This window comes from Pituophis catenifer, unplaced genomic scaffold (genome assembly GCF_029215685.1).
Source record: "Pituophis catenifer annectens isolate HBS135680 unplaced genomic scaffold, rPitCat1.0.hap2 SCAF_2, whole genome shotgun sequence".
Taxonomy (NCBI): Eukaryota; Metazoa; Chordata; class Lepidosauria; order Squamata; family Colubridae; genus Pituophis; species Pituophis catenifer.
Window position 1 is genome coordinate 32,130,863 of NW_027256882.1, and position 23,798 is coordinate 32,154,660.

Here is a 23,798-nt window from a genome sequence, read left to right on the forward strand (position 1 = left end):
CAAGTCTTTGATGGATACTGAAGTTACACCGAAAGCAAAGTTTAGATTTGATCACCGCGAGGGAAAAGGCGCATCTTCCTCGGGCATTTTTGATTTTTGGAAGGAAAATAAGCGCTTTTGGCCATTTGAACAGGATGAAATCGGCTGGAGAAGAGGATTTAACTTAAAACGCGAAGTTTCACACACACACCCGCCCCCAGTTAAAGAGCCAACGTCCACATTTGCGATCTATCCCAGCAGCCGGTCTTAAAATCCACAGGCCAGAATGTTTTTTTTTAACCCATTGTCTCCCCACCCCCTAATTTGGATTTAGTGGGAGGGAAAAAAACTTTATTGAACAATTCTTGAGACTCCAAAACGTTGCAATCAAGGACAGGGCTCCCGAGACTCCTTAAAAGTTAAAAGTCCCAAACTTTTCCTCCTTTCCCGCCCCGCCAATGCCTACCGTCCTTGTCCTAATGTCCCTTTTTATTCGTATATATATATTTTTTTAAGGGGCGTGGATAAGAGCACCAGCGTGCCTACCGATACAGTAGTTTATACACTGCTCAAACAACTAAAGGGAACACAAAACTACTGTATGTAACGAACAAAGTATTTAATAAGGCTATTTCATTCATTCAGATCTCGGATGTCTTCTGCTTGTGTTCCCTTTATTTTTTTGAGCAGTGTGTGTATGTATATATATATATATATATATATATATATATATATATATATATATATATATGTATATGTATATGTATATGTATATGTATATGTATATGTATATGTATATGTATATGTATATGTATATGTATGTATGTATGTATGTATATGTATATGTATATGTATATGTATATGTATATGTATATACATATGTATATATATAATCTAATATGTACTCGACAAAATAAATAAATAAATAAATAAAATAAAACCTATTTCATGTATTCATAATCACGTTTATACTTTTATAAACATATGTTATAAGCATATGTTATCTTTACATATGCTTGAAAAAATAAATAAAAAATAAATAAATTCCACCAATCTCGGAATTTCCCCGCCCGGTTGGAACTTTTCCCCCAAGCGGCCGCCCTCCAGATGTATATGGGCAGTGCAAATTTCCCCAGCCGAGGGGCAGAGTCAGATTGATGGGAATTGGTTGGAATCGCAACCGATCGGGAGGACCAATCGCTTCGTATAGGCAGAGAAAAATCCAATTCTTTTTTTTTTTTTTTTAGGGAAAAAAAAAAAAGATCCCCCATCATAGAAAAAAAATAAAATAAAATAAAAAAGATCGCCCATCATAGGAAAAAAAAAAAAAAAGATCCCCCATCATAGAAAAAAAAACAAAAAACAAGTGGGGGGTGGGGTGGGAACGTAAATTCGCGCCTTTTCACATTCGACCCCGAGGTCTTTAGGGAGCTGTAGTCTTTTTCCTTCCCCTGACCCAGAAAAACTACACTTCCCGCTCCCCTGCGTGCCCCATTCATCGCCTGGCCAATCAGCGAGGCGCCTCTCCTCCGCTCCTATTGGCCCGCGCCGAGCGGGGGGAGGGGGAGGAGCAGGAAGAAGAGTCCTCAACCTTCTCGCGAGTTGCACTTTGAGGCCTTTGCTCCCCTTGTGCCGCGAGCGCGAGACCCGGCGGCGGCGGCGGGCGAAAGGCGGAGTGGGGCGGGCGGGCGGGCGGGCGGTGGGGGGGGAGCCGAGGCTCGGGCTCCGGCCCCGGCTGGATTTGCAAGAGGAGGCGGAGTGGCGGGGGGTATCCGAGGCTGCAGCTTCCCGACCGGAGGGAGGAGACGGGCAGGCGCTGAGACCAGCTTTCCCCCGCCCGCCTGCCTGCCTGCCTGCCCGGAGCAGCTCTGGATTCCGTAGCCGCCACCGGCTTTTCCCCCCGACGCTTCGTAAGGGTGTTTTTCTTTGTCCAGCTTTCTCCAACGCCGGGTCTTCCGGAAAGGGCCGGACTACAGCTCCCATCGTTCCCGGGGGCCCAGCAGCACTGGCTGGGGATGATGGGAACTGGAGTCCGATGATTAATTACTCCCGACTCTCCTCTCTCTCTCTCTCTCTCTCTCTCTCTCTTTCTTTCCTCCCCCTCCACCACCCCCTCCTTGCAAGCCCGGCGTTGCTTGCTTGCTTGCTTTAAAGAAAAAAAAGAGAGAGAGGAAAAAAAAAATTCAGCTGTGCTTTGGGGTGTCTTTGCTCCGGAGTGCATGCAGACGATCGCTGGAACCCGGGTTCTTGCTCTCCAGGAAAGTGGGGGGGGGGGAGGGAAAAGTGATCCTCCTTTTGAGTAATCGGCGATCCCAACTTTCCTCTTGGAAGAGAAACTTTTTCCGTGATGGTGATGGTGGTGGGGTGGAAGAGGAGAAGGAAGGTCGCCTCCTTTGTCGTCTCTCTTCGGCTGGGCCACCCACACCGGCTGCTCCTTGGGAGAGGATATCTAATGCGTGCTTGGATATGAAATAAATGATTTAAAAAACAAAAAACGAGAAAAGCTGCCGTGAGGATCGGTTGTCCGGGGAACCCGAGTCGGAGAGAGGCTTTGCAAGCGTGTTGGGGTGGTGGAAAAAGCTTTTTTTTTTCTTTCTCTCTCTCTCTCCTAAAAGGCATCTGGTTGGCTACATTGGCAAACAGGATGCTGCATAAGGTAGGCCTTTGTCTGATCCGGAAGAGGTCTTCTGCTTTTTTATTTATTTGTTGGGTTGGGTAGCTTACCTTGACTTTCAGCAGCATGGAATCATGCTTTAAAAGAAAAAAAAAAAAAAAGCAACCCCACAGCTGATAATTTTACTAGAATGCTGCCCCCCCCAACCCAAATTTATTTATTTATTTATTTTTGCACCAGCAGCCATCCCTCCTCTGCCTCCTTGCATGGCAGTGAGTGAGTCTCTTTGCAGGAAAAGAAAAAGAAAGAAAAAAAATAATTCCTGGGACTTCCTTCAAGTGTGTAAACCCGCCTAATAGCGCGGTGTACCTTTGGCAGCCTGTTCCAACAATGGACTACCTAAAAGCTCTTTGCTTTTCTGTCTTTAAGACAATGTCTGGAAGCCAGCAGGTTCAGTTTCGCTATAGCTCTGCTTCCTGGTTAACTTGACCTTGTTACTGAGTATTGATTTTCCCTGGAATGGTGCAATTTGTGATCATTGGAAGGGTATTTACGTAGTCTAGGTAACGGGCGCGGAAATGCTTTTAAACAAAAAAAGTCCGAAGGCAACTTTTTCCTGCATGGGGTGGATATCATCAAAACGGATGGATTTTAGCAGGAAGTAACTGTATTCTTTCATGGTTGTTAGGCTTTCTATCTAAAGTCAGAAATCCCTTCCATTGAATTCAATGGGTTTTACTTGGCCTCAGTCTGTTTTAAAAGCAAGCAATACTGAGCTGAGTGGGATTTCCATGGTTTTCCAGCCAGTGCTGTTTTGTTTTTGTTCACACTGAATAGTAGCTCTTTCATAAACATTGTAGGGCACTAATTCAAAAGGTGTGTGTGCTGAGGTCATAGATAATATATATGTGAAGAAAGGTGGATATGTGGTGGAAGAGCCACACGTGGAGGTAAAACCCCGGTTTCGACACGCTACTTATGTGTGACACTAGTAACAATGTCACTGAATGGTGGTGATGGGTATCACATTTTGACGGTGCTCTTGCTTGTAACTATAAACTGGATGGCAGATAGTCCTTGACTTATGACCACAATTGAGCCCAGAATTTCTGTTGAGCTTTTGCCCCGTTTTACAACTTTTCTTGCCACAGTTGTTAAATGAATCTCTGCAGTTGTTCAATCAGGAACAAGGTTGTTAAGCGAATCTGGCTTCCCCATTGACTTTGCCTGTCAGAAGGTCACAGGGACATGGCAACCGTCATAAATATGACCTAGTGGCCAAGTGTCTGAATTTTGATGACATGACGATGGCCATGGTCATAAGTGTGAAAAACTATCATAAGTCACTGTTTTACTGTTGTGGTAACTTTGAATAGTCAGTAAACAAATGATTGTAAATTGAAGATTACCCGTATTTCACATCTATTTCGCATGACTATTTAAAAAAGCCTTCCTTAACTTCACTTGTTCCAAACACATTTAGACTACAACTCCCAGCCTCCCTTTCCTTATAGTTGATTGATTAGATCAGGGGTCCCTAACCCGCGGGCCATATAGGGGACATGGTGGCTCAGTGGCTAAGACACTGAGCTTGTCGATCAAAAGGTCGGCAGTTCAGTTCGAATCCCTAGTGCCACGTAATGGGGTGAGCTCCCATTACTTGTCCCAGCTTCTGTCAATCTAGCAGTTCGAAAGCATGTAAAAAATGCAAGTAGAAAAATAGGGACCACCTTTGGTGGGAAGGTAACAGTGTTCCATGCGCCTTTGGCATTTAGTCATCCCGGCCACATAACCACAGAGACATCTTTGGACAGCGCTGGCTCTTCGGCTTTGAAACGGAGATGAGCAATGCCCCCTAGAGTCAGGAACGACTAGCACATATGTGCGAGGGGAACCCTTTACCTTTAACCTGCAGGCATATGGACTAGTACTGGGCCATGGCCTATTAGGAACTGGGCCAGGCAATCTAACAAAACGAAAACCATCCCCCCCAAATTTTTTGGTGGAAAAATTGTCTTCCACAAAACCGGTCCCTGATGCTGGGGTTGGGAACCGCTGGATTAGTTGTTTTACACTCGGTGGATAAATCCATCTATTTTTGTCAGAGATGATGTTGACACTGGGGAAGAATGGAAAAAGATACAGTTCTGTTCCATCTTTCATTTTTTTTCACAGCTGCCTCTTGCTATAGGGGGAAGTATATTTAGAAATCCCACCTAGTCTATAGGCTGTGAAATTCCCCCAGGTCTATGTACACCAATAGTAGTGGGCCTAGCCCTACTTAATTCTGAGCCCAGACAAGGTCATCTGGGTGTAATCAGGAAATAAATTGCTTTCTATGTTTGCAGGGTGACTTATAATTACCAATACACTTAGGAACTATTAGAGTATGGAGCTACATAACCACCCACATTAAATTACAGCATGGATCCTCTAACAATATTTTGCAATGTCACAATCCTGTGATTCTAAGAAAGGCTTGAAGGGATTCTTGTGATCGCCCATAGGCTCCATAGGGAGCTTAGCACATCACCCTGGCTGTGAAATTCTAAAGTCATGGGGTGCTAGCATAAGAGGTACCTTTCTTCGGGTATTCACTGATCTGTATATAGTATTCACAGCCCTTCCTTTGTAAGAGAAATTGCTAGTTAATAGCCCTAGATGCTTAGTGGATGTTCCCTCTATAGGAATTGCAAAAGTCTTCTATTTCTGAATGAAACCCCCCACCCCTCACTTCAAAGCCCAGAGAGAGTGATCTTGCTCTAAATAAGGGGAGGGGGGCCTAGAGAGACAGCAAGGGGGAGGGAAGTCTGGAGTTTTCCAGTGGGAAGCCCCAGAAGATTGAAATTGCTATTTTTTTTTCTTTAGAGATCTGAATTGTTGAAATAAGTGCCTTATGGATGTACATGGATTTCTACTTATGTCTGCTTGTGTTGGCTGGTGGAAAAAGCTCGCATGTGGAGTCCTTATTCTCTGACCTGTATGTTTGCTTGCAGACATTTTATTACCCAACTAGGTAACATCATCAGTGCTAGTGAGTGTGGGATTTCCTCGTTTATATACAGTAGCTTGCCCTGCCTGTGTTTGAGGGGCCGGGGTGTTTTCTCCTCAGTAGTTCCTTAGCTAGTGTTCTCTGCTTGAAACAGAAAACTGGAGCAGAAATTAAAAAAAACAGGTTCCTAATCAAGGAATTACCAAGGAGAAAACCACACCTCCATTAATATAGAAGGTTTTCAATTTATGACCAATTGCTTAGCTACTATTTGAAGCTACGACGGAGCTCCCCAGGGGTACCTGCAGTTCCGTACTGAAGTTTCAACCTCCACCCCCACAAGGTGATGTAACCACATTTCAGGTGCTTAGCAAGTGGCCTGCATTTTCAGCTGTTTGCAGCATCCTATGATCATGAGGAGGGATGCAGTGGCTAAGACGCTGAGCTTGTCGATCGAAAGGTCGGCAGTTTGGCGGTTCGAATCCCTAGTGCTGCGTAACGGGGTGAGCTCCCGTTACTTGTCCCAGCTTCTGCCAACTTAGCAGTTTGAAAGCATGTACAAAAATGCAAGTAGAAAAATAGGGACCACCTTTGGTGGGAAGGTAACAGCGTTCCATGAGCCTTTGGTGTTGAGTCATGCCGGCCACGTGACCACGGAGACATCTTTGGACAGCACTGGCTCTTCGGCTTTGAAACGGAGATGAGCACCACCCCCTAAAATCAGGAATGGCTAGCACATGTGTGCGAGGGGAACCTTTACTTTTACCTTTTATGATCATGTGGCCACATTTTATGAGGGTTTTGGGCAAAACTGGCCCATAGCACACCGTTGGTTCGCTTAGCAACTGCCACAAAAAAGGACATAAAATTACGTGGGTCACAGAAGTAACCCAGTGTGCTACCATTATAACCTAGAACTGTGATGTCCATAGTCCCATTATGGTTGTAAGTCGAGGCCTGCTCTCATTGGCAGAGCAAGCTACTGTATAGAGATAGTCCTCGTCTTACAACAGTTCATTTAATGACCGTTCAAAGTTACAACAGCACTGAAAAAAGTGAAGATAACCCTTTTTCACACTTACGACCATTTTAGTATCCCCATGGTCACGTGATCAAAATTCAGACACTTGGCAACTGACTCATATTTATGACAGTTACAGCATCCCAGGGTCATATAATATCCCTTTTTGCAATCTCTTAACAAGCGAAGTCAATGGGGAAGTCAGATTCGCTTAACAACCGGGTTACTAACTTACCGACGTCAGTGATTCACTTAGCAATTGCGGCAAGAAAAGTCGTAAAGTGGAGTAAAACTTGTTTAACAAATGTCTCATTTAGTAACAGAAATTTTGGGCTCAGTTGTGGTCGTAAGTCGAGGACTGCCTGTGTAAATGGGGAGTAAACCCCACACTCACTTGCACTGATGATGTTGCCTAGTTGAGTAATGAAACAACCAGGTTCAGCACTGCTTTCTCCACAGCTTATCCCTGTGCTACACAGATGGTTTCCTACTGAAATAACTATGGGTGTAGTTTAATTGACGAAAATATGTTGCATGGGATTTTGAGAAGTGTCTTAGCAGGCCCATTTGGTTTACCTGAGATGCTTAGCTCAGTATAGTTTACCTCATGGCTGCCATGCAAAGGACAGACTAGGCCTATGTATCACCACCTTGATGACTTTATGATGGGTAGACTTCAACTCCCAGAGTTCGTCTGCCAGCATGCTGGGAATTCTGGGCATTGAAGTCCACACATTTTAAAGTCGCCAAGGTTCAGAAACAGTGAAATCTACTCCCCTGTCAGGTTATCAGATTTAATTTTGGAGATGGTATATGAAACTCATGTCTCATAGATCAAGGGGGTGATATGTCTTTTTGGTCCTTTCTCAAGAACCTCCTGAATATTACAAGCTGTGATTCCAAAGGACTGGTTGAAAAGGCTTACATTGTAAGCCGCCCTGAGTCTCCGGAGAAGGGCGGCATATAAATCAAATTAAAAAAAAAAAAAAAAAGGATAAAACATGGATTATCATCCCCTGCCTGGACAGTTCCTTTTTTTTTAAAAAAAAAACAGCTGTCCCCCAACCTGGTGCTCTCCATATATATTGGACCACAGCTCCCATCAGCCACAGCTATGGGATGGTTCCCCTGCTTGTTTTCAGGTTTTTCCCACATTGTGGGGGAAAAGAAACAGAAAGGCCAGAAATCTGCTAAGGGGTTTGCATCTAGAAATGGAAGGGGAAAGTGGTATTTGGAAGGGAAGAGAACACTCTTACACACTATTCTACCCTTTTAAGCTCTAGTTTGCCAAACAGGCCATGGTGGACTGGTTGACATGGAGTGCGAAGTCATAGACCACAGTTTACAGAGAATAACGGGTGGCTTCACACATTGCATTGTGTTCTAAAGTTGAACAAGTCACAATATGGCTTGGCATTCTATGGGAACTTGGTCTCCATCTGAAGAAACTGCTTAGGCCAGGGGTGTCAAACTCGATTTCATTGAGGGCCACATCAGGGTTGTGTTTGACCTCGGGGGGTGGGGTGGATTGAGGGCGTGGCGTGGCCAGGGTGGGAGTGGCCAGCTTGACATCACTTGTGTCGGGCGGGGGCACCTGTGGTGGCCTGAGTGCTCTGCCAGTGAAAACGGGCTCCTGAGCTCCGTTTTCGGCTGGGACGGCCTCCTGCAACCCTCTACCGGCGAAAACGTGCGGCCCTCCCAAGCTCTGCTTTTACTGGCAGAGTCACCGCGGCCCGGTCCTTCGTTGTTTCCAGGGTGGCCCCATGGGCCAGATCTAAGCACCCCATAAACCAGATCCGGCCCACGGGCCTTGAGTTTGACACCTCTGGCTTAGACCAAGAGCCGATAGACTCTGGAGTTCCCATGTTCCTCATGCAAGATTTTACATTTTTAAATCGGCTGCGGGTGACTTCTTTTTTTCTGACCCTCGATTAGTTTTTACTTGGGACAAAAATGAACAGAGCATTGTGCTCCTTTGCCTGCTTGCAAAGTCTTGTTGATTTTAATCAAACGTGAGCCAGTAGATCAATGGCTACATTTTCTTTGTCCGCTGACGCTCAAGAGAAATTGGAGCTATTCCATTTATTTCTGCAGAATGCAAACAAAAAAGAAATCCAAACATGAATAATAAATATTTGTGGTTCTAGATTTCTAGGGATGGCCAAATGATCGGAGAGCCAGTTTGATCTAGTATTTAAAGCACCAACTGGGAGACCGTAAGTTCTAGTCCTGCCTTAGACATGAAAACCCAGCTGGGTGACTTTGGGCCAATCACCAGGAGATGGTGAGTTCTACTCCCACCTTAGGCATGAAAGCTGGCTGGGTGACTTTTGGTCCTATTCCCTCCACCCAATCCACCTCACAGGATTGTTGTTGAGGGGAAGGCATATTAGGCACATCTGTCCACTTGAGTAGTTGTTAATTGCAAAGTCTTGTCCGACCCATTGCGACCCCATGGACAACGTTCCTCCAGGCCTTCCTGTCCTCTACCATCCCCCGGAGCCCATTTAAGCTCATGCTGACTGCTTCAGTGACTCCATCCAGCCACCTCATTCAATGCCGTCCCCTTCTTCTTTTGCCCTTTTTCCACTTGAGTTACTTATAAAGTAAACATGGGATTACAAAATCTAAATAAATCTGAGATGGGCATGGTAGGAGAAGTTGTGCGTTAGAAAGCAGAAATATACAAAGGTGTGGAGAAAAGGAGACCAAAGGGACTATGTTCCAAAGAGACATTTTCAAGAGGCAACTGGACTTTCTTTTTCCTTGAAGACGTTTTGCTTCTCATCCAAGAAGCTTCCTCAGTTCAGAAGTGAAGCGAAATGTTTTCAAGGAAAAATAAAGTCCAATTGCCTCTTGAAAATGCACCTTTGGGACAACCAGGACCTGGATGACTGAGAATCTCCATAGGCAGAGGGACTATGGCTTGCTAAGGGCGAAGGTGAAAGAAAATTACTGTAGAATAGAGGTGTTTTTATGTGCTGGGAAAAACAAGGGTCTTTTTGTGTGCAGAATTCTAGTGAGTTCAGATAAACAACCCTAACGTTTTGTTCACTTCTTTTAATTTTAGGGATACCAGCAAGTTTACAGGATCTGCGCAGCCTATTCCTGAAAGTCTCTCCTTGGACCTAAATCCTGGTGTGGGCCTACTTCCATATCGGCACCTCAATCACTGTGTCCCTCAAAAGGGCAAATTTCTAAGTAAGCTTGCATTAAAATAACCCTGGGTGTGGCTTGATTGCTTAAACTTTTGCTGATTTTGAGCATAGAGTTGCTTATTTTATGAAACAGTGATGCACAAAAAATCCCAGTCCATTGGATTACCTTTATCTGTAGTGACCCTCAGATCTTCCCACCATAAGAGGGTCCAATTGGATTGTCTTTCCCCTCCCCCATTTATGCAAATGTGAGATCCTTAAGGGGCAGAATGGGTCACATGATGCTTAAGACACCTATTTCATCCCTTAAAACTCCTGGATTATCCTAAACCAGATCTTTGCCTGCTTTGGGATACCCTGTAAAACAGGGGTCTCCAACCTTGGCAACTTTAAGACTTGTGGACTTCAACTCCCAGAATTCCTCAGCCAGCTGGCTGAGGAATTCTGGGAGTTGAAGTCCACAAGTCTTAAAGTTGCCAAGGTTGGAGACCCCTGCCATAAAACATAATTCATTGTTCAGACTGATTGAAGTTGAATGTTCCTAGGATTAAATCCCCACTGTTTTTAGGGAAATGTTGCACCTTCTATTGTTTCTTCTGCTCCTCTATTTATGAGGTAAAATGGAGAAAAAAAATTATCTCTGCAATGAACGTGTGGAGTGGGGCTAAAGCCAGTTCATTTTCCTATCTCTTTTCTAAGACAGATTCATAACTCTGCTGGATTTATATTTATTTTATTTATTGGTTCGATTTATATATGCCGCCCTTCTCCAGAGACTCAGGGCGTCTTACAATGCGTTAAGCAATAGCCTTCATACTTTTGTATATACCTGCGTAGTAGGTATATTTGAATTTTATCCAAATGTGACTTTTTGTGTGTGCAGTGGGTTGATACTTTGAATGTGTAGATCAATGTTACTCAACCCCAGCAACCGTAAGATATGTGGACTCCGACTCCCAGAATTCCCTAGCCAGCCATGGCTGTTTGGGGAATACTGGGAGTTGAAGTCCACACATCTTAAAAGTTACCAAGCTAAGGAACACTGCTATAGATGATACAGCCAAAGCTCTTGACACGTTCTTTCTGTTGATAGCAAAAAGGCCTTCATGCTCACAGCAGAAGCTGTTGCTTTGGGGCACTTCCTGGAATGTCCGTATGACCACACAATGTTGTAAGGTCACATGGTCAGTCCAGGAAGTGTTTAAAGGAGAAATGCTCTTGAAGAACCCTGTGAGAAGTCCTGACCTACTGGGATGAGTTGGATGGTGTTTCACGCTTTTGGAAAAAAGATAGGATATAAACTAGACTTGGCTTCTCTTAGTGTTTATCCTACCGTAGTTTTCTGGAAGTGAGAAACATTTATTTGTTTGTTCATTGGTGGCGTGATTCATGGGTCAATTCTTTTATAGTCCAATTTCACATCTCGTGTTATATGCACCTTTAATTTGCTGTATGGCCAATTTAAAACGGATACTTCCAGATAAATAAATGTTAGCTGATTAATTCATTGGTGAAAATAGAATCTTTCAGCTCTTTATACATCTTAAATAATGAAGGCTGGGAATTAAAAATGGTTTTCTAGTTGATAGTTTTGGAACAGTGTTGTATGGATTTGGGCTCAAAGGCCTTGGAAGTGTGACCCCTGGAGACTTCCCAATGTTGTTATACCAAAGTGACATTTTTTTAAAAAAAAGGTTAACATCAGAGGAAAACAGGGTGGATAAAAATCGATGATTTTTTAAAAAATCAAAATCAGATTTTTTAAAATTTTAAATCGATTTTTTTTATTTTTATCAAATTTATTTTAATGCTTTTGGAGTAAAAATCTATCTAAAGATAGTTTTCTATTTAAGATACATAATTTAGTTTATTCAGCGTGAAATGGAGCTTAGTTATGTAGCATGAGGCTGTATATTCTGCAATATTGGGACTGTCAGTGAGTCAACAGCGGGTCAGAGGAGGAACCGCTGCAGGACAGAGATGATAGTTGCTCTTTAAAAAATATGATTTAAATCAAGCTGATTTAAATCAAGCCTTTTTACTAGTGATTTAAATTGTGATTTAAATCGACTTGATTTAAATCAAATCCACCCTGGAGGAAAATGAGTAAGATATGACTAAGAAGCAATTATATTAATACTGTGTTTCCCCGAAAATAAGACCCTGTCTTATATTTTTTTGAACCCCGAAATAAGCGCTTGGCCTTATTTTCGGGGAGGTCTTATTATTTTGGGGTGCGTGGAGCAAAATGGGGCTCCTCTTGCCATCTTACCTGATTTCTAGCTCTGTCTCCCTAAGCCTAACCAGAGGAAATGGCAGTGCATCCGTTTAAATATTTTCAGGGAGGGCTTATTTTCAGAGAAACACGGTAATACATTTTCTGTGTGAGCTAGATAGGTAGTTCCTAAATAAATAAATAAAGATGAAATCAAAATAACATTGATGGTGGTTCCAACCATCATCCATCTTGCATTGAGTTAGAACTTGAATTATTCTTATTCCCTTCCCTTATCCTGCTCCTAATTTCCAGGGTTTTGTGTCGTCCCATGATGCGGTCATATGTTTCTCAGAAGCAAAGTGAGCTTTGTTGATCGGGCGCAAAGACCCCTCTCGAAAGAAGCCATGCAGGACAGCTATCAGAATGTCATGGCGCTGGGTAAGAATCCATAGTCATCCATGCAAGGATCTTTCACTTGTTCTCTCCTGGCATGAGAATCGCCCTGTGCTGCCACCCACTATTTTATACAGGTAGTCCTCGACTTACGACCACAATGAAGCCCCCAAATTTTTGTTTGTTTAGTGAAACGTGTGTGAAGTGCATTTTGCCCCATTTTACCACCTTTCTCGCCCACAAGTGGAAATCGCTGCAGTTGATAAGTTAGTAACTCGGTTGTTAAGTGAATCTGGGTCATAAATATGAATCAGAATTGCCAAGCATCTGAATTTTGATCACACGATCCTGGGGGAAGCTGCAAAGATCCTTAATGTGAAAAACGGTCACATAAGTTACATTTTTCAGTGCCGTTGTAACTTTGAACGGTCACTAAATGAACTGTTGTAAGTCGAGGGCTACCTGTATCTCCCTATCTGTGTGCATAATTTTAGGGGATAGTCTGCACAATGTGATTGGCACCGAAAGCTGGGTACAGCGTTCCCAGAGGGGTATGGTGTTGTACTCCTAGGAGTACAAATAGGGCACTATTAAGATAAGACTCAATAACGATAAACTCCTGTTAGTGTGGTGTTTCTCAACCGTGGCGATATTAAGAGTTCCCTGCAGATTTTACTCCGCTAGTCGTTGCCGACTATAGGGGTCAGTGCTTATCTCCATTTTAAGGTCTTTCAGCCAGGGCTGTCTAAAGATGTTTTCGTGGTCATGTGGCCAGCTTGACATCACAGAGCGCTGTTATCATCCCACCGAAATGGTACCTGTTTATCTACTCACATTTACATGCTTTCGAACAGCTAGGTTGGCAGGAGCAGGGGCGAGGATGGGAACTCACGCCATTCGTGGTGCTCGGGTCTTGAACCTGGACTGCTGGCTTTCCAGCTGACAAAGCCCAGAGTCTTAACTACTGAACCAGAGCACCACTCCAATATTATGATGGGTGAACTTCAACTCCCAGAATTCTTCAGCCAGCACATTGGTTGGAGAATGCTGGGAGGTGAAGTCCATCCATCTTAATGTTGCCGAGGTTGAGAAACTGTCTTGGAACATTCTGGTTTCTGCCAGAATGCTCGTCAGGAATGATGAGAATGGAGCCTCCACATTCTGGAGGACCATGGCTTCTTTTAAGTCTAGATCAGAATCCCTGACACACAAACTGCATTTACCCCAAAGGATATCTTATCTGCAGGGTCTATTTTCTTCATTTTTGGCCTTCTCTCTTTCCACACAAACCTTCCCAAGCTTTTGAGATGATAGTATGGGAGTTTGCACTGGGTTCCTTTACTGCTGATAGAAGACAGGATCTTCTGTGATTGTTTTTTGTAATTTATATGTTGTGTTCAATTTGAATGGTTTGTTCAACCAGGTTTTGGAATTGGCTTCTGAATCTTGACTAGCATCAGTTATGAGTTGATGTGACTTTTTATATTATATTGGCTTAATCTGAGTTTGAAATTTCCTTCAAGTCATGTCCGGTTTGTGGAAAGTCCCTAGACTTGTCTCCTCTTGTCTTGTTTCCTCAGCACTGTCTTCTCCACTCCCAATTTTTTAGACTACTCAATAGTTTTGGATTTTTTTTGGAGGTTTTCCATCCATATACTAACCAGGTCAGATCCTGCTCAGCTTCTGAGTTCAGACAAGGTCAGCCTAGTGCTGCCATCTGTTGAGAAGAAACGTAATACTTCATGGGACAAGTTCCACCTGTAGAGAGTTTTCAGAACTTCTCATTTTGCTTGTCAGTTGAGTTTCTTTCCTGGGTTTTTGATCCTCATTCATCCATCAGTTTCCTAGGAGAGAATTAGAAAATTTTCTCGCAGTGTATAGCAATGATTCTCAATTTTAGCAATGTTAAGATGGGTGGACTTCAACTCAACAATTCCCTGGGTAGCATGCTGGCTGTGGAATTCTGGGAATTGAAGTCCATACATCTTAATATAGCTAAAATTGAGAAACACTGATGTATGGACTTTTGGGGGAACAGAAAATTGGGATTCTGGATGTTACATTGACGGCCTTGGAGGAAAGATAGCCTTTAGATGTGATACAAAAAAGAAAAAATTGTCCTAGACTATTTACCCCAAATGAAAAAGTATTTCATATACAGCAAAATATGGATTTAACAGACTGGGTGGTTGGGGGATGCTATTCATTAAATCCAAATGTCCATTAACTCCAAATGTATGTCATTTACATCATTTATAAATCGTATCATTAATATGAAGGAAAATCTCATTGTAACAAAAGAGCTTTTGATTAAATGTGAGTTGGCATCCAAACTAGAAAAATAGGGTTGGGGTGCGTTCAAAGTCTTCTTAACGCTTCTGAAGCTTTACAATAATAATAATAATAATAACAACAACAACAACAACAACGTCTGCATTTGTGTTCCTGTGGCAGGCCGGACGCCCCTGTTGCCGAATTACCCTGCGGTTGCAAAAGACACTCAGGAGTCCCAGAGACAAAGGGCCAAGTTTTGGAGCAAGGAAGAGATCGGCCTTTTTGTCGACCTCTGGATCAGCCCGGAAGTCCAGAACGAACTCCAGAACACCTATCACAACGAGGTGGTTTTCAACTGGCTCTCCAACGAAATGGGTTTGCGGGGTTTCAACCGCTCAGCTCGCCAGTGCCGTGAGAAGATGAACGCGCTGAAGAAGAAATTTAAGGAGGTCACCACTCACAACAAATGCCCCGGCGCTGGCGAAGTGCGAACCATGCCGTTCTACGACAAGCTAGCCACCATCCTCCTCAGCAGGAGAGACGCCAAGCACTCTTCGAACAGTGGCGATAAGGGCCAGTGGTCCAGGCAAGCTTCCTCGCCGGCTCCAGGAACGTCTGGGCAGGCGTCTTTACTTGCGAGGCCATCTTTAATTAGTCCGCCAGGGCTGAGGTCCTCCGGGGCAGCCAGCCAAAGCAAATCCCACCTGCAACAGCCCCCTCAAAAGCAACCTCGCCTTCTCCAGGCTGGGACGGTATCTCCCACTCACTGCCACCGGCCTCTTTTGCAACCCAACCGGAGCTTGACTATGCAAAAGCACAGGGGACATTCCTCTCCCTGGCCTACCGCCAACCAACTGGCAGTGGTCACTCCCAAAATTGAGGAACAGTCGCCGGAGGGAGAAGACCCGCCCAACTCGATGTGCTCCGTGCTCCAAGGAAGCCACCTCCCCATGGAGGTGCGGGTGATCGACGAGAACGGCATCACGGTCACCTCCTCCATGTGTGAGGAGGTCAAGCAGGAGCAGGACGAGGAGGACGCGGCTCACGATCCCGAGTTACAGTTCGATGCCAAGTTTGAAAGAGAAATTGTGGATGATAGCGACCCTCCAGAGGCCACCGGCACCCGTCTTGACCCAGACGTGCTTTCAGAGTATTCGGAAGAACCGTATGACGAGACCGAAGGGGTTGACGACTTGCCCGTGGATTTACTACAATGTTTTGGAGACCGATTCTCCTCCTTTGGTGGGGTGGAAGAGAGCAACCATGAGCCGGAAAGACCAAAACACGAACATCCATTATCCAGGGCTTTATCTACAGGTAAGAACACTTTGACTTGGCCATCAATGCTGGGATTACTGTGTTCTGCCTTAACCTCTCTCTTCCAGGCATATACAGGTAGTCCTGCAACAGTTCGTTTAGTGACCGTTCAAAGTTGCAACGGCACTGGGGAAAAAAAGTGACTCATGATGGTTTTTCACACTTAACGACCGTTGCAGCAACCCCTTGGTCACGTGATTTATATTCCGACGTTTGGCAACTGCCTCACATTTATGACGGTTGCAGTGTCCCAGAGTCATGCGATGCCCTTTTGCAACCTTCTGACAAGCAAAGTCCATGGGGCAACCAAAATTCACTTTAAGAACTGTGCTACTCATTTAACAATCCGGTGATTCAGTTTAACAAACGTGGCAAGAAAAGTCGTAAATTGGGGCAAAACTCACTTGACCAATTTCTCACCCAGCAGCATAAATTTTGTGCTCAATTGTGGTTATAAGTTGAAAACTACCTGTATGTTCTGAAGTGAGTACTTTCATAAGCACCAGACAACACTAGGATTTGGCTTTTAGAGTCTGTATAATTATTTTCCACTGGATTTACCAGTCTTTTTTCTGTTTTTTCCAGCTGTAAAAAGTCACTGCCTCATTAAGGATTGCATTTTAAATTTTAACATTTGAGCTTTCTCCTTCTGAAAGTGGGAAAATGTGTGTCTTGTTGCTTACTCCCAATAAATTTCAGGAGAATTCTAGACGCAAAGCTAAAATTCCTAAAATTGCTCCCATTCTGTAAGGCTGTGGGCAGTGATAGTTGTTTCTTTGTTTTGAAGGCCTTTGAAATAGTCTTTGTCTAATTAGTCTTGGCAATGGCAATAGCACTTAGACGTATATACCGCTTCACAGTGCTTTCCAGCCCTCTCTCAGCGATTTATAGAGTCAGCATATTGCCCCCATTTTACTTCATTTTACCGACCTCGGAAGGATGGAAGGCTGAGTCAACCTAGAGCCGGTCAAGATCAATACTGCAATACTGGGCAATACTGCATTCGAATCACTTTTATATAATAATAATAATAATAATAATAATAATAATAATAATAATAATAATAATAATAATAATAATAATAATAATAATTTTATTTCTATACCGCCCTTCTCCCGAAGGACTCAGGGCGGTGTACAGCCTATTTAAAAACATTGATTAAAAATTTAAAATAATTAAATAAATTTGGCTCAATTTAAAACCCCACAAATTTAAAATACCCCAATTTAAAATTATTATTTTGATAGCCCGGCCTGGTGGAACAACAGGGTCTTGAGGGCACAGCGAAATATATGGAGGTCGGGGATCTTACGCATTTCCGGGGGCAGTTCATTCCACAGGGCAGGGGCTCCCACAGAGAAGGCCCTCCCCCTGGGTGTCGCCAGCCGACATAACTTGGCTGATGGCACCCTGAGGAGATCCTCTTCGTGGGAGCGAACTGGCCGGTGGGAGGCTATTGGTGGCAGAAGACGGTCTCGAAGGTACCCGGGTCCTGTGCCATTTATTTATTTATTTATTTAATTGGATTTATATGCTGCCCTATCTCCGCAGGACTCAGGGCGGCTCACAACAATAAACAAAAACAATCAGACCGTTAAAAACAAAGTCCATGATAAAATTGATACAAATCCAATAAAACCCCATTAAAGTCTAGGGCGGCTAGATGGAATAGCCACGATTTCAGCCCACGGCGGAAGGAGGGAAGGTTGGGGGCCACCCGGAGCTCCAGAGGGAGTTGATTCCAAAGGCCGGGTGCGCCTACAGAGAAAGCTCTCTCCCTGGGGGTCTCCAGCCGACATTGTCTGGCCGATGGCACCCTGAGTAGGCCCTCCCTGTGGGAGCGCACCGGGCGATGCGAAGCTGTTGCTGGCTGCAGATGGTCCGCCAAATATCCTGGGCCTAAGCCATGTAGGGCTTTATAGGTGATCACCAGCACCTTGAATCTCACCCGGAGGGCAACCGGCAATCAATGCAGGTCGCGCAGGAGAGGTGTAACATGGGAGTGTCGGGACACTCCCGTCACTACCGGCGCAGCTGCATTCTGCACCAGCTGAAGCCTCTGAGTGGTCTTCAAGGGCAGCCCCATGTAGAGAGCATTGCAGTAGTCAATACGGGAGGTGACGAGCGCATGAGTGGCCATGCGTAGGGCATCTCGGCTCTCGGCTGCGCCACCACAGCTCTTCTCTGCCTACATAACTGCCTACACAAATCTCTTCAGCTCTCTTGACAACAGTTTCCTAAGTGGTTTGCCATTGTCACCTTCTTCCTACGGCGGAGAGAAAAGGACTGGCCCAAAAGTGCCTAAGGCAGGACTAGAACTCCTGGTAGCTAGTTGTACCCTGGTGTTTCATCCTCTAGTGCAGCGGCCCCCAACCTTTTGGGCACCAGGGACTGGTTCTGTGGAGAGAGGTTGTTCTGCGGACTGGAGAGGGAATGGTTTCATATGCTGCTTGCATCCTGCGGATGAAGCTTTTCTTGTTTGCACGGACCGGTTTCTGTCATGCTGTGGCTCATTGCCGGTCCCCGGACCGGGAGTTGGGGGCCCTGCTCTAGTGCAAACATGGCTTCAATGTCAGCCACAGGTTTTCCAACCCAGATTCATTGTGATGACTCGGGGCATGGCATGAAAGCAACACAGCCAGAGAACAGGTCTAACTCCCCTTTATTGCTCCAACTTTACCCCCAAACATCCTCACGTTTACTACAAGTCCTGGAGCAAAGCTCTCACACACAGCTTCAGCAGTCTCTGGCTGCAAGTAGTCCAGTAAAACAGATTAGCCAAACAGTAACCAGGGCCAGCAGTCCAGTAAACCAGGCTAGCCAAGCCAGAGCAAGAAGTTCAGCGAAGCAGGCAAACTGGGCAAGCCTCCCAAGACAGAGTATAGTAATCTCCAGGCGTCGGCAAGCGCACACGAGGCGCCACAGATTCAGTGCTTGTTCCCGACAAATGCCCCTCCCACCGGCACCTCCTTACATCTTAGTCCCCAAGTGTGCCTTGTTAAGGGGGGCAGGGCAGTCTCGTAGCCGGCTCAGTCTGTGGTGTTCTTGCCTTCTCTCCTCTCTTTGTGCTCTAGGATCAGGAGGGGGTGGTCCAGTGGTGAGTTCCTCCCGGTTCGGCCTGGTTCTCCCGAGCCGGTAGCGGTGACGATATGACATTACCGAACCAGTTCTGCCCCCACCCCACCCCCCCACCCCCACGTTATTCTTACCTTTTATTTGGTCCCACCCCCAATCTATTGCTCCCTCCTGTATCCCAACTGATGGCTAGAGGGGAAAAAACTATTTAAACTCTTGCCGCGGGGCTTCAAAGGGCCGCCCTACAGCTGATCAGTGTTAAAAGAAAACAATTGAGTAGACCGGTGCCTGCAAAAATACATGAGTAGATCAGTGCCTGCAAAAATAAATGGATAGACCGGTACAGCTCTGCAAGCAGTTAAAAAAAAAAGAGCCTTGGTAGTACAGTGGTCTAAGGCACCCTGTTATTAAGCTGGTTATTAAGACCAGCTGCCTGCAATTACTGCAGGTTCGAATCTCGCCAAGGCTCAAGGTTGACTCAGCCTTCCATCCTTTCTAAGGTAGGTAAATTGTGCGGGCAATAAGCTGACTTTGTATAAATATACAAAAAAGGATGAAGGCTATTGCTTAGCACATTGTAAGCCGCCCTGAGTCTCCGGAGAAGGGCGGCATATAAATCAAATTAAAAAAAAACGCTTAGAGAGGGCTGTATAGCACTGTGAAGCGGTATATAAATACTGTATTTTTCAGAGTATAAGACACATCTTTTTCCCCCCCTAAAAGGGGGTGAAAATTTAGGTGCATCTTATACACCAAATGTAGCCTCACCCACCCACTGGCCCCCACCCTTTGGCCTCTGCCTCGCAGCAGTTACCTCCTTGCAAGCAAACAGCAAGAAAAAACAGCTCCTTTCAGCTTCGGCACAGCCTAATTAGCACAAGTTGATTAGATCAGCCTCCCAACTCTCAGCTGATTTGCTCTCAGCTGTTTTACGCAGGGCTCTGCTGTTTGCTGCAAAGAGGTAAATTGCTGGAGCAGATTTTTTTTCCCCTTGTGCTAATCAAGCTATGCTGAAAACGAAAATGAAAGTAAAGCAGGCTGTTTGCTGTTTGCTGCAACGAGGCAAAATTGCTCAGAGGCAGAGGGAGATTTCTTTTTCTTCTTTTCCTCACCAAAAAAGGTAGGGGCGTCTTATACTCCGAAAAATACGGTAAGTGCTAGTGCTAAGTGCTAAATGCCAGTTTTGGCAAAACTATCATAAAATACACTCGTGATCGCAAGACACTGCAGACGGCCATAAATGTGGGCCAGTGACTGAGCACTCTCGCTTCTGTTTCTTTTTAAGAGCCATAATGGCGGCAGTAGTCAGAATGCAGGCTAACTCACTGCCCAAAAGCCAGGAGTTCGATCGTGACTGGCTCAAGGTTGACTCAGCCTTCCATCCTGCTGAGGTCGGTAAAATGAGGACCCAGATTGTTGGGGGCAATAGGCTGACTCTGTAAAACTGCTTAGAGAGGACTGTAAAGAACTATGAAGCGGTATGCAGGTAATCCTCGACTTTACAAGAGTTTGTTTAGTGACCATTCAAAGTTATAACGGCACTACAAAGGGTGACTTAATGACCGTTTTTCACAGTTACGACCTTTCCAGCATCCCCATGATCATGTGATCAGAATTCAGATGTTTGGCGACTGGTTCATATTTATGACCGTTGCTGTGTCCCAGGGTCATGGGATCCCCTCTTGTGACCTTCTGACAAGCAAAGTCAATGGAGAAGCCAGATTCACTTAACAACCAGGTTGCTAACTTATCAACGGCTGTGATTCGCTTAACAACCAAGGCAAGAAAGATTGTAAAATAGGGCATAAAATTCACTTAACAAATGTCTCACTTAACAACAGAAATGTTGGGCTCAATTGTGGCCATAAGTTGAGGACTACCTATATAAGGGCCATTGTTATTGCTAAGTGCTACCGTCAGGCTAAAGCAGGGGTCTCCAACCTTGGCAACTTTATACGACTTGTGGACTTCAACTCCCAGAATTCCTCAGCCAGCGCTGGCTGAGGAATTCTGGGAGTTGAAGTCCACAAGTCGTAAAGTTGCCAAGGTTGGAGACCCCCTGGACTAAAGGATGACTTGTATTCACGTGGGCCTCCTTTCTGACTCCTAATGGTCTCTTCTCTTTCCTCTTCCTCAGCTGAAAGTCTCATTCAGGAGCAGGAGGGGGAAGTTCTCGAGAACTCCGACATCATCTGTGCTCCTTTGGGTAACCTTGGGCGGAAGGATCTGAACGCCAGCTTTGAGGGTGTCGTAGGGCCACCGGTCGACCGCGTTCCGCCCGCGAGAGGCCTGGGGGACGACGCTCCACTGACCAGCGCGCAGAGAACCGCCCGGTTCAGGAACAAGAGAAAAATTGAGAGAGTCCAGCTGGCGAAGGAGCTAATTAACGCCACCCGAGAAACTGGTGAGAACATCCGCGAGGCTCTTTACGAGCTCGACAGCAAGGAGTCGCAGAGGCGGGTTGACGATCGCAAGGTCGCCGTGTGGTGCGCCAAGCACATCGCGAAAAGCATCCGAGTCTCGAGCCAAACCATGGCCGCTGCCATGCGCGATTCGGACGCTGCCTTCCAGAGGTGCATGGAGAGCTACACGGTGGCCCTGGAGAGGCAGACGACTCTGTTGGAGAACATTGCCGATTCGCTAAACGCCCGCATCTCGGCTCCCCAGCCTTCCCTCCCCACTTCCACTCCCGCCGACCGGACACGCGAGACTTCCGTGTGCGCGAGTCCTGTACCAGCACCTTCGCCTTCCATCCCCATGGAGTCGGAGAAGACTCCCCCCTCGTTGAGAAGCCAGCCTGGAAACGAGGAAGAGTCTCCTGGGGGGGCAGACTCCAATAGCAGTAGCCGATAATAGTCCGAAGCGCCCTTCCCCAATTTGGTGCTCCCTCCCCATGGTATTGGGACCACAACTCCCAGAATTCTCAGCCGGAGGGCACCACGCTGAAGAAGGTTGGTCTTCACAGAACACTTGAGTTGCTGCATTGTTCCTCTTGTCAACACAACAGATCACCAAGCCTTCTCGAACGTTGACAAGGTTACCTCAGTACTTCCATTTACTCCTATACAATCGTTCTTCTGTTACGTTACTTGAGAGAGAAAAAAACGGTGCTATTTTCTGCACCTTATTCTTGTTTACAAAGCTCTGTTAAACCTGCTTTTTTTTTCTAGCACTGTATACAATACCCAATATTTACTAGACGGCACAGCCAGCTTATGCCATAATAAATTTGTTAGTTTTTAAGATGCCACAAGACTGCTCGTCGTTTTTGCTGCCAGAGACTCACCCACTGCCATCCCTGTACAGCACGGGTGTCAAACTTGATCGCCTCACATGACGTATCTTGACGTATCGCAAAGTTTTTTGCCTTTATAGAGTTGGGGTGGATGTGGCCTGCGCATGATGCATCCGGCCCATGGACCACCAGTTTGGCAGGCCTGCTGTAGAGAATGTCGGTATAGGCAGTCCTTGACTTACAATCACTCACTTAGAGACCATTTAAAGCAGAGGTATCAAACTCAAGGCTCAAGGTGCTTAAATCCGGCCCAAGGATTTAATATCAAAGGACTGACCTGAGGTGCCTCTGCTGCTTGCAGCTCCTGTTTGACCTGTTTTTGGCCTCTGCGGCCTCCAGCAGCACTATGCCAGCCAAACGGCCTGTGTGGCCCATTTTTGGCCGGCAGAGTGCTGCGGGAGGCCAAAAACGGGCCACATGGGGACCTCGGGAGGCCTCCACGTGGCCCATTTTTGGCTGGCAGAGTGCTGCAGGAGGCCAGGGAGGCTGAAAATGGGCTGCGTGGGCCGCACGGCCAATTTTGGCCGGTAAAGTGTTGTAGGAGGCCGTTCAAGCCAAAAACTGTGCGGAGGGGGTAGCGCGCGCACCCCCTGCCAGCCCACAGAGAACTACAATGCTGATCCGGCCCTCGAAGAAATCCAGTTTGACACCCTTGATTTAAATGAACCATGGTAGCACAGTGGTTAGAATGCAGCATTGTACCCTAACTCTGCCCACTGCCAGGAGTTCAATCCTGACCAGCTCAAGGTTGACACAGCCTTCTATCCTTCTGAGGTCGGTAATATGAGGACCTGGATTACTAGGGGAACAATAGGCTGTAAACCCCTTAGAGAAGGCTGGAAAGCACTATGAAGCAGTATATAAGTCTTAAGTGCTATTGCTATTTTAGACAAGTGGCTGTCTTAACCACTTAACAACCTGGTTCCAAAGTTTTGATAGCTGGACCCACGTGACCGCATTTCTGGCCCTCGACAACCGGAATTCATTTGCAGCCATTTGCAACATCTGGCAGTCACATGACATCAATTTGTGATATATTTTTTTTTATGAAAATAGTTGTTGTTTGGCAAAGATGCCTCCTAGTGAACAATGGGCTTGTTTAACTACCATAGCATTTGTTTACCGACCATAGTGATTCACTTAACAACCACCATAACAGTAGTAAAATGGGGTCGGTCACGTGTTGCCCCAGTTTACAACCGTCACAACTTACGTCTATAATGGGCAGGTTCCATTATGATGATAAAGTCAAGGAATACCTGTATGCTGTTGAAGCAAAGTGAAAAAAAAAACATATTTCCTGCTTCGACAAATGCAGTTTTATATACTGCTTCAGTATATAAATCATCCTCGATTTACGACCACAATTGAGCCCCAAATTTCTGTTGTTAAGTGAAAAGTTAAATTGTTAAATGAGTGTTGCCCCCTTTTACAACCTCTCTTGCCACCGTTAAGTGAATCC

At 45.4% G+C, this 23,798-nt stretch overlaps 1 protein-coding gene across 2 annotated transcripts; it reads left to right on the forward strand.

Annotated features, from left to right (window-relative positions):
* The first annotated feature begins 1,784 nt into the window (after window positions 1–1,784).
* LOC139312059 (uncharacterized) lies at window positions 1,785–22,284 on the forward strand. 2 transcript variants are annotated; one of them, XM_070936582.1, is made up of 5 exons: window positions 1,785–1,889; window positions 9,677–9,807; window positions 12,295–12,420; window positions 14,830–15,966; window positions 21,179–22,284. In XM_070936582.1, exons 3-5 carry the CDS (start codon window positions 12,324–12,326, stop codon window positions 21,892–21,894), a joined length of 1,950 nt encoding a protein of 649 aa, XP_070792683.1. In that variant the 5' UTR covers window positions 1,785–1,889; window positions 9,677–9,807; window positions 12,295–12,323; the 3' UTR covers window positions 21,895–22,284. The 2 variants fall into 2 exon arrangements, with proteins under 2 accessions (XP_070792683.1, XP_070792684.1); XM_070936583.1 differs by lacking the exon at window positions 1,785–1,889 and having other exon boundaries at window positions 9,608–9,807.
* The last annotated feature ends 1,514 nt before the right edge of the window (window positions 22,285–23,798 follow it).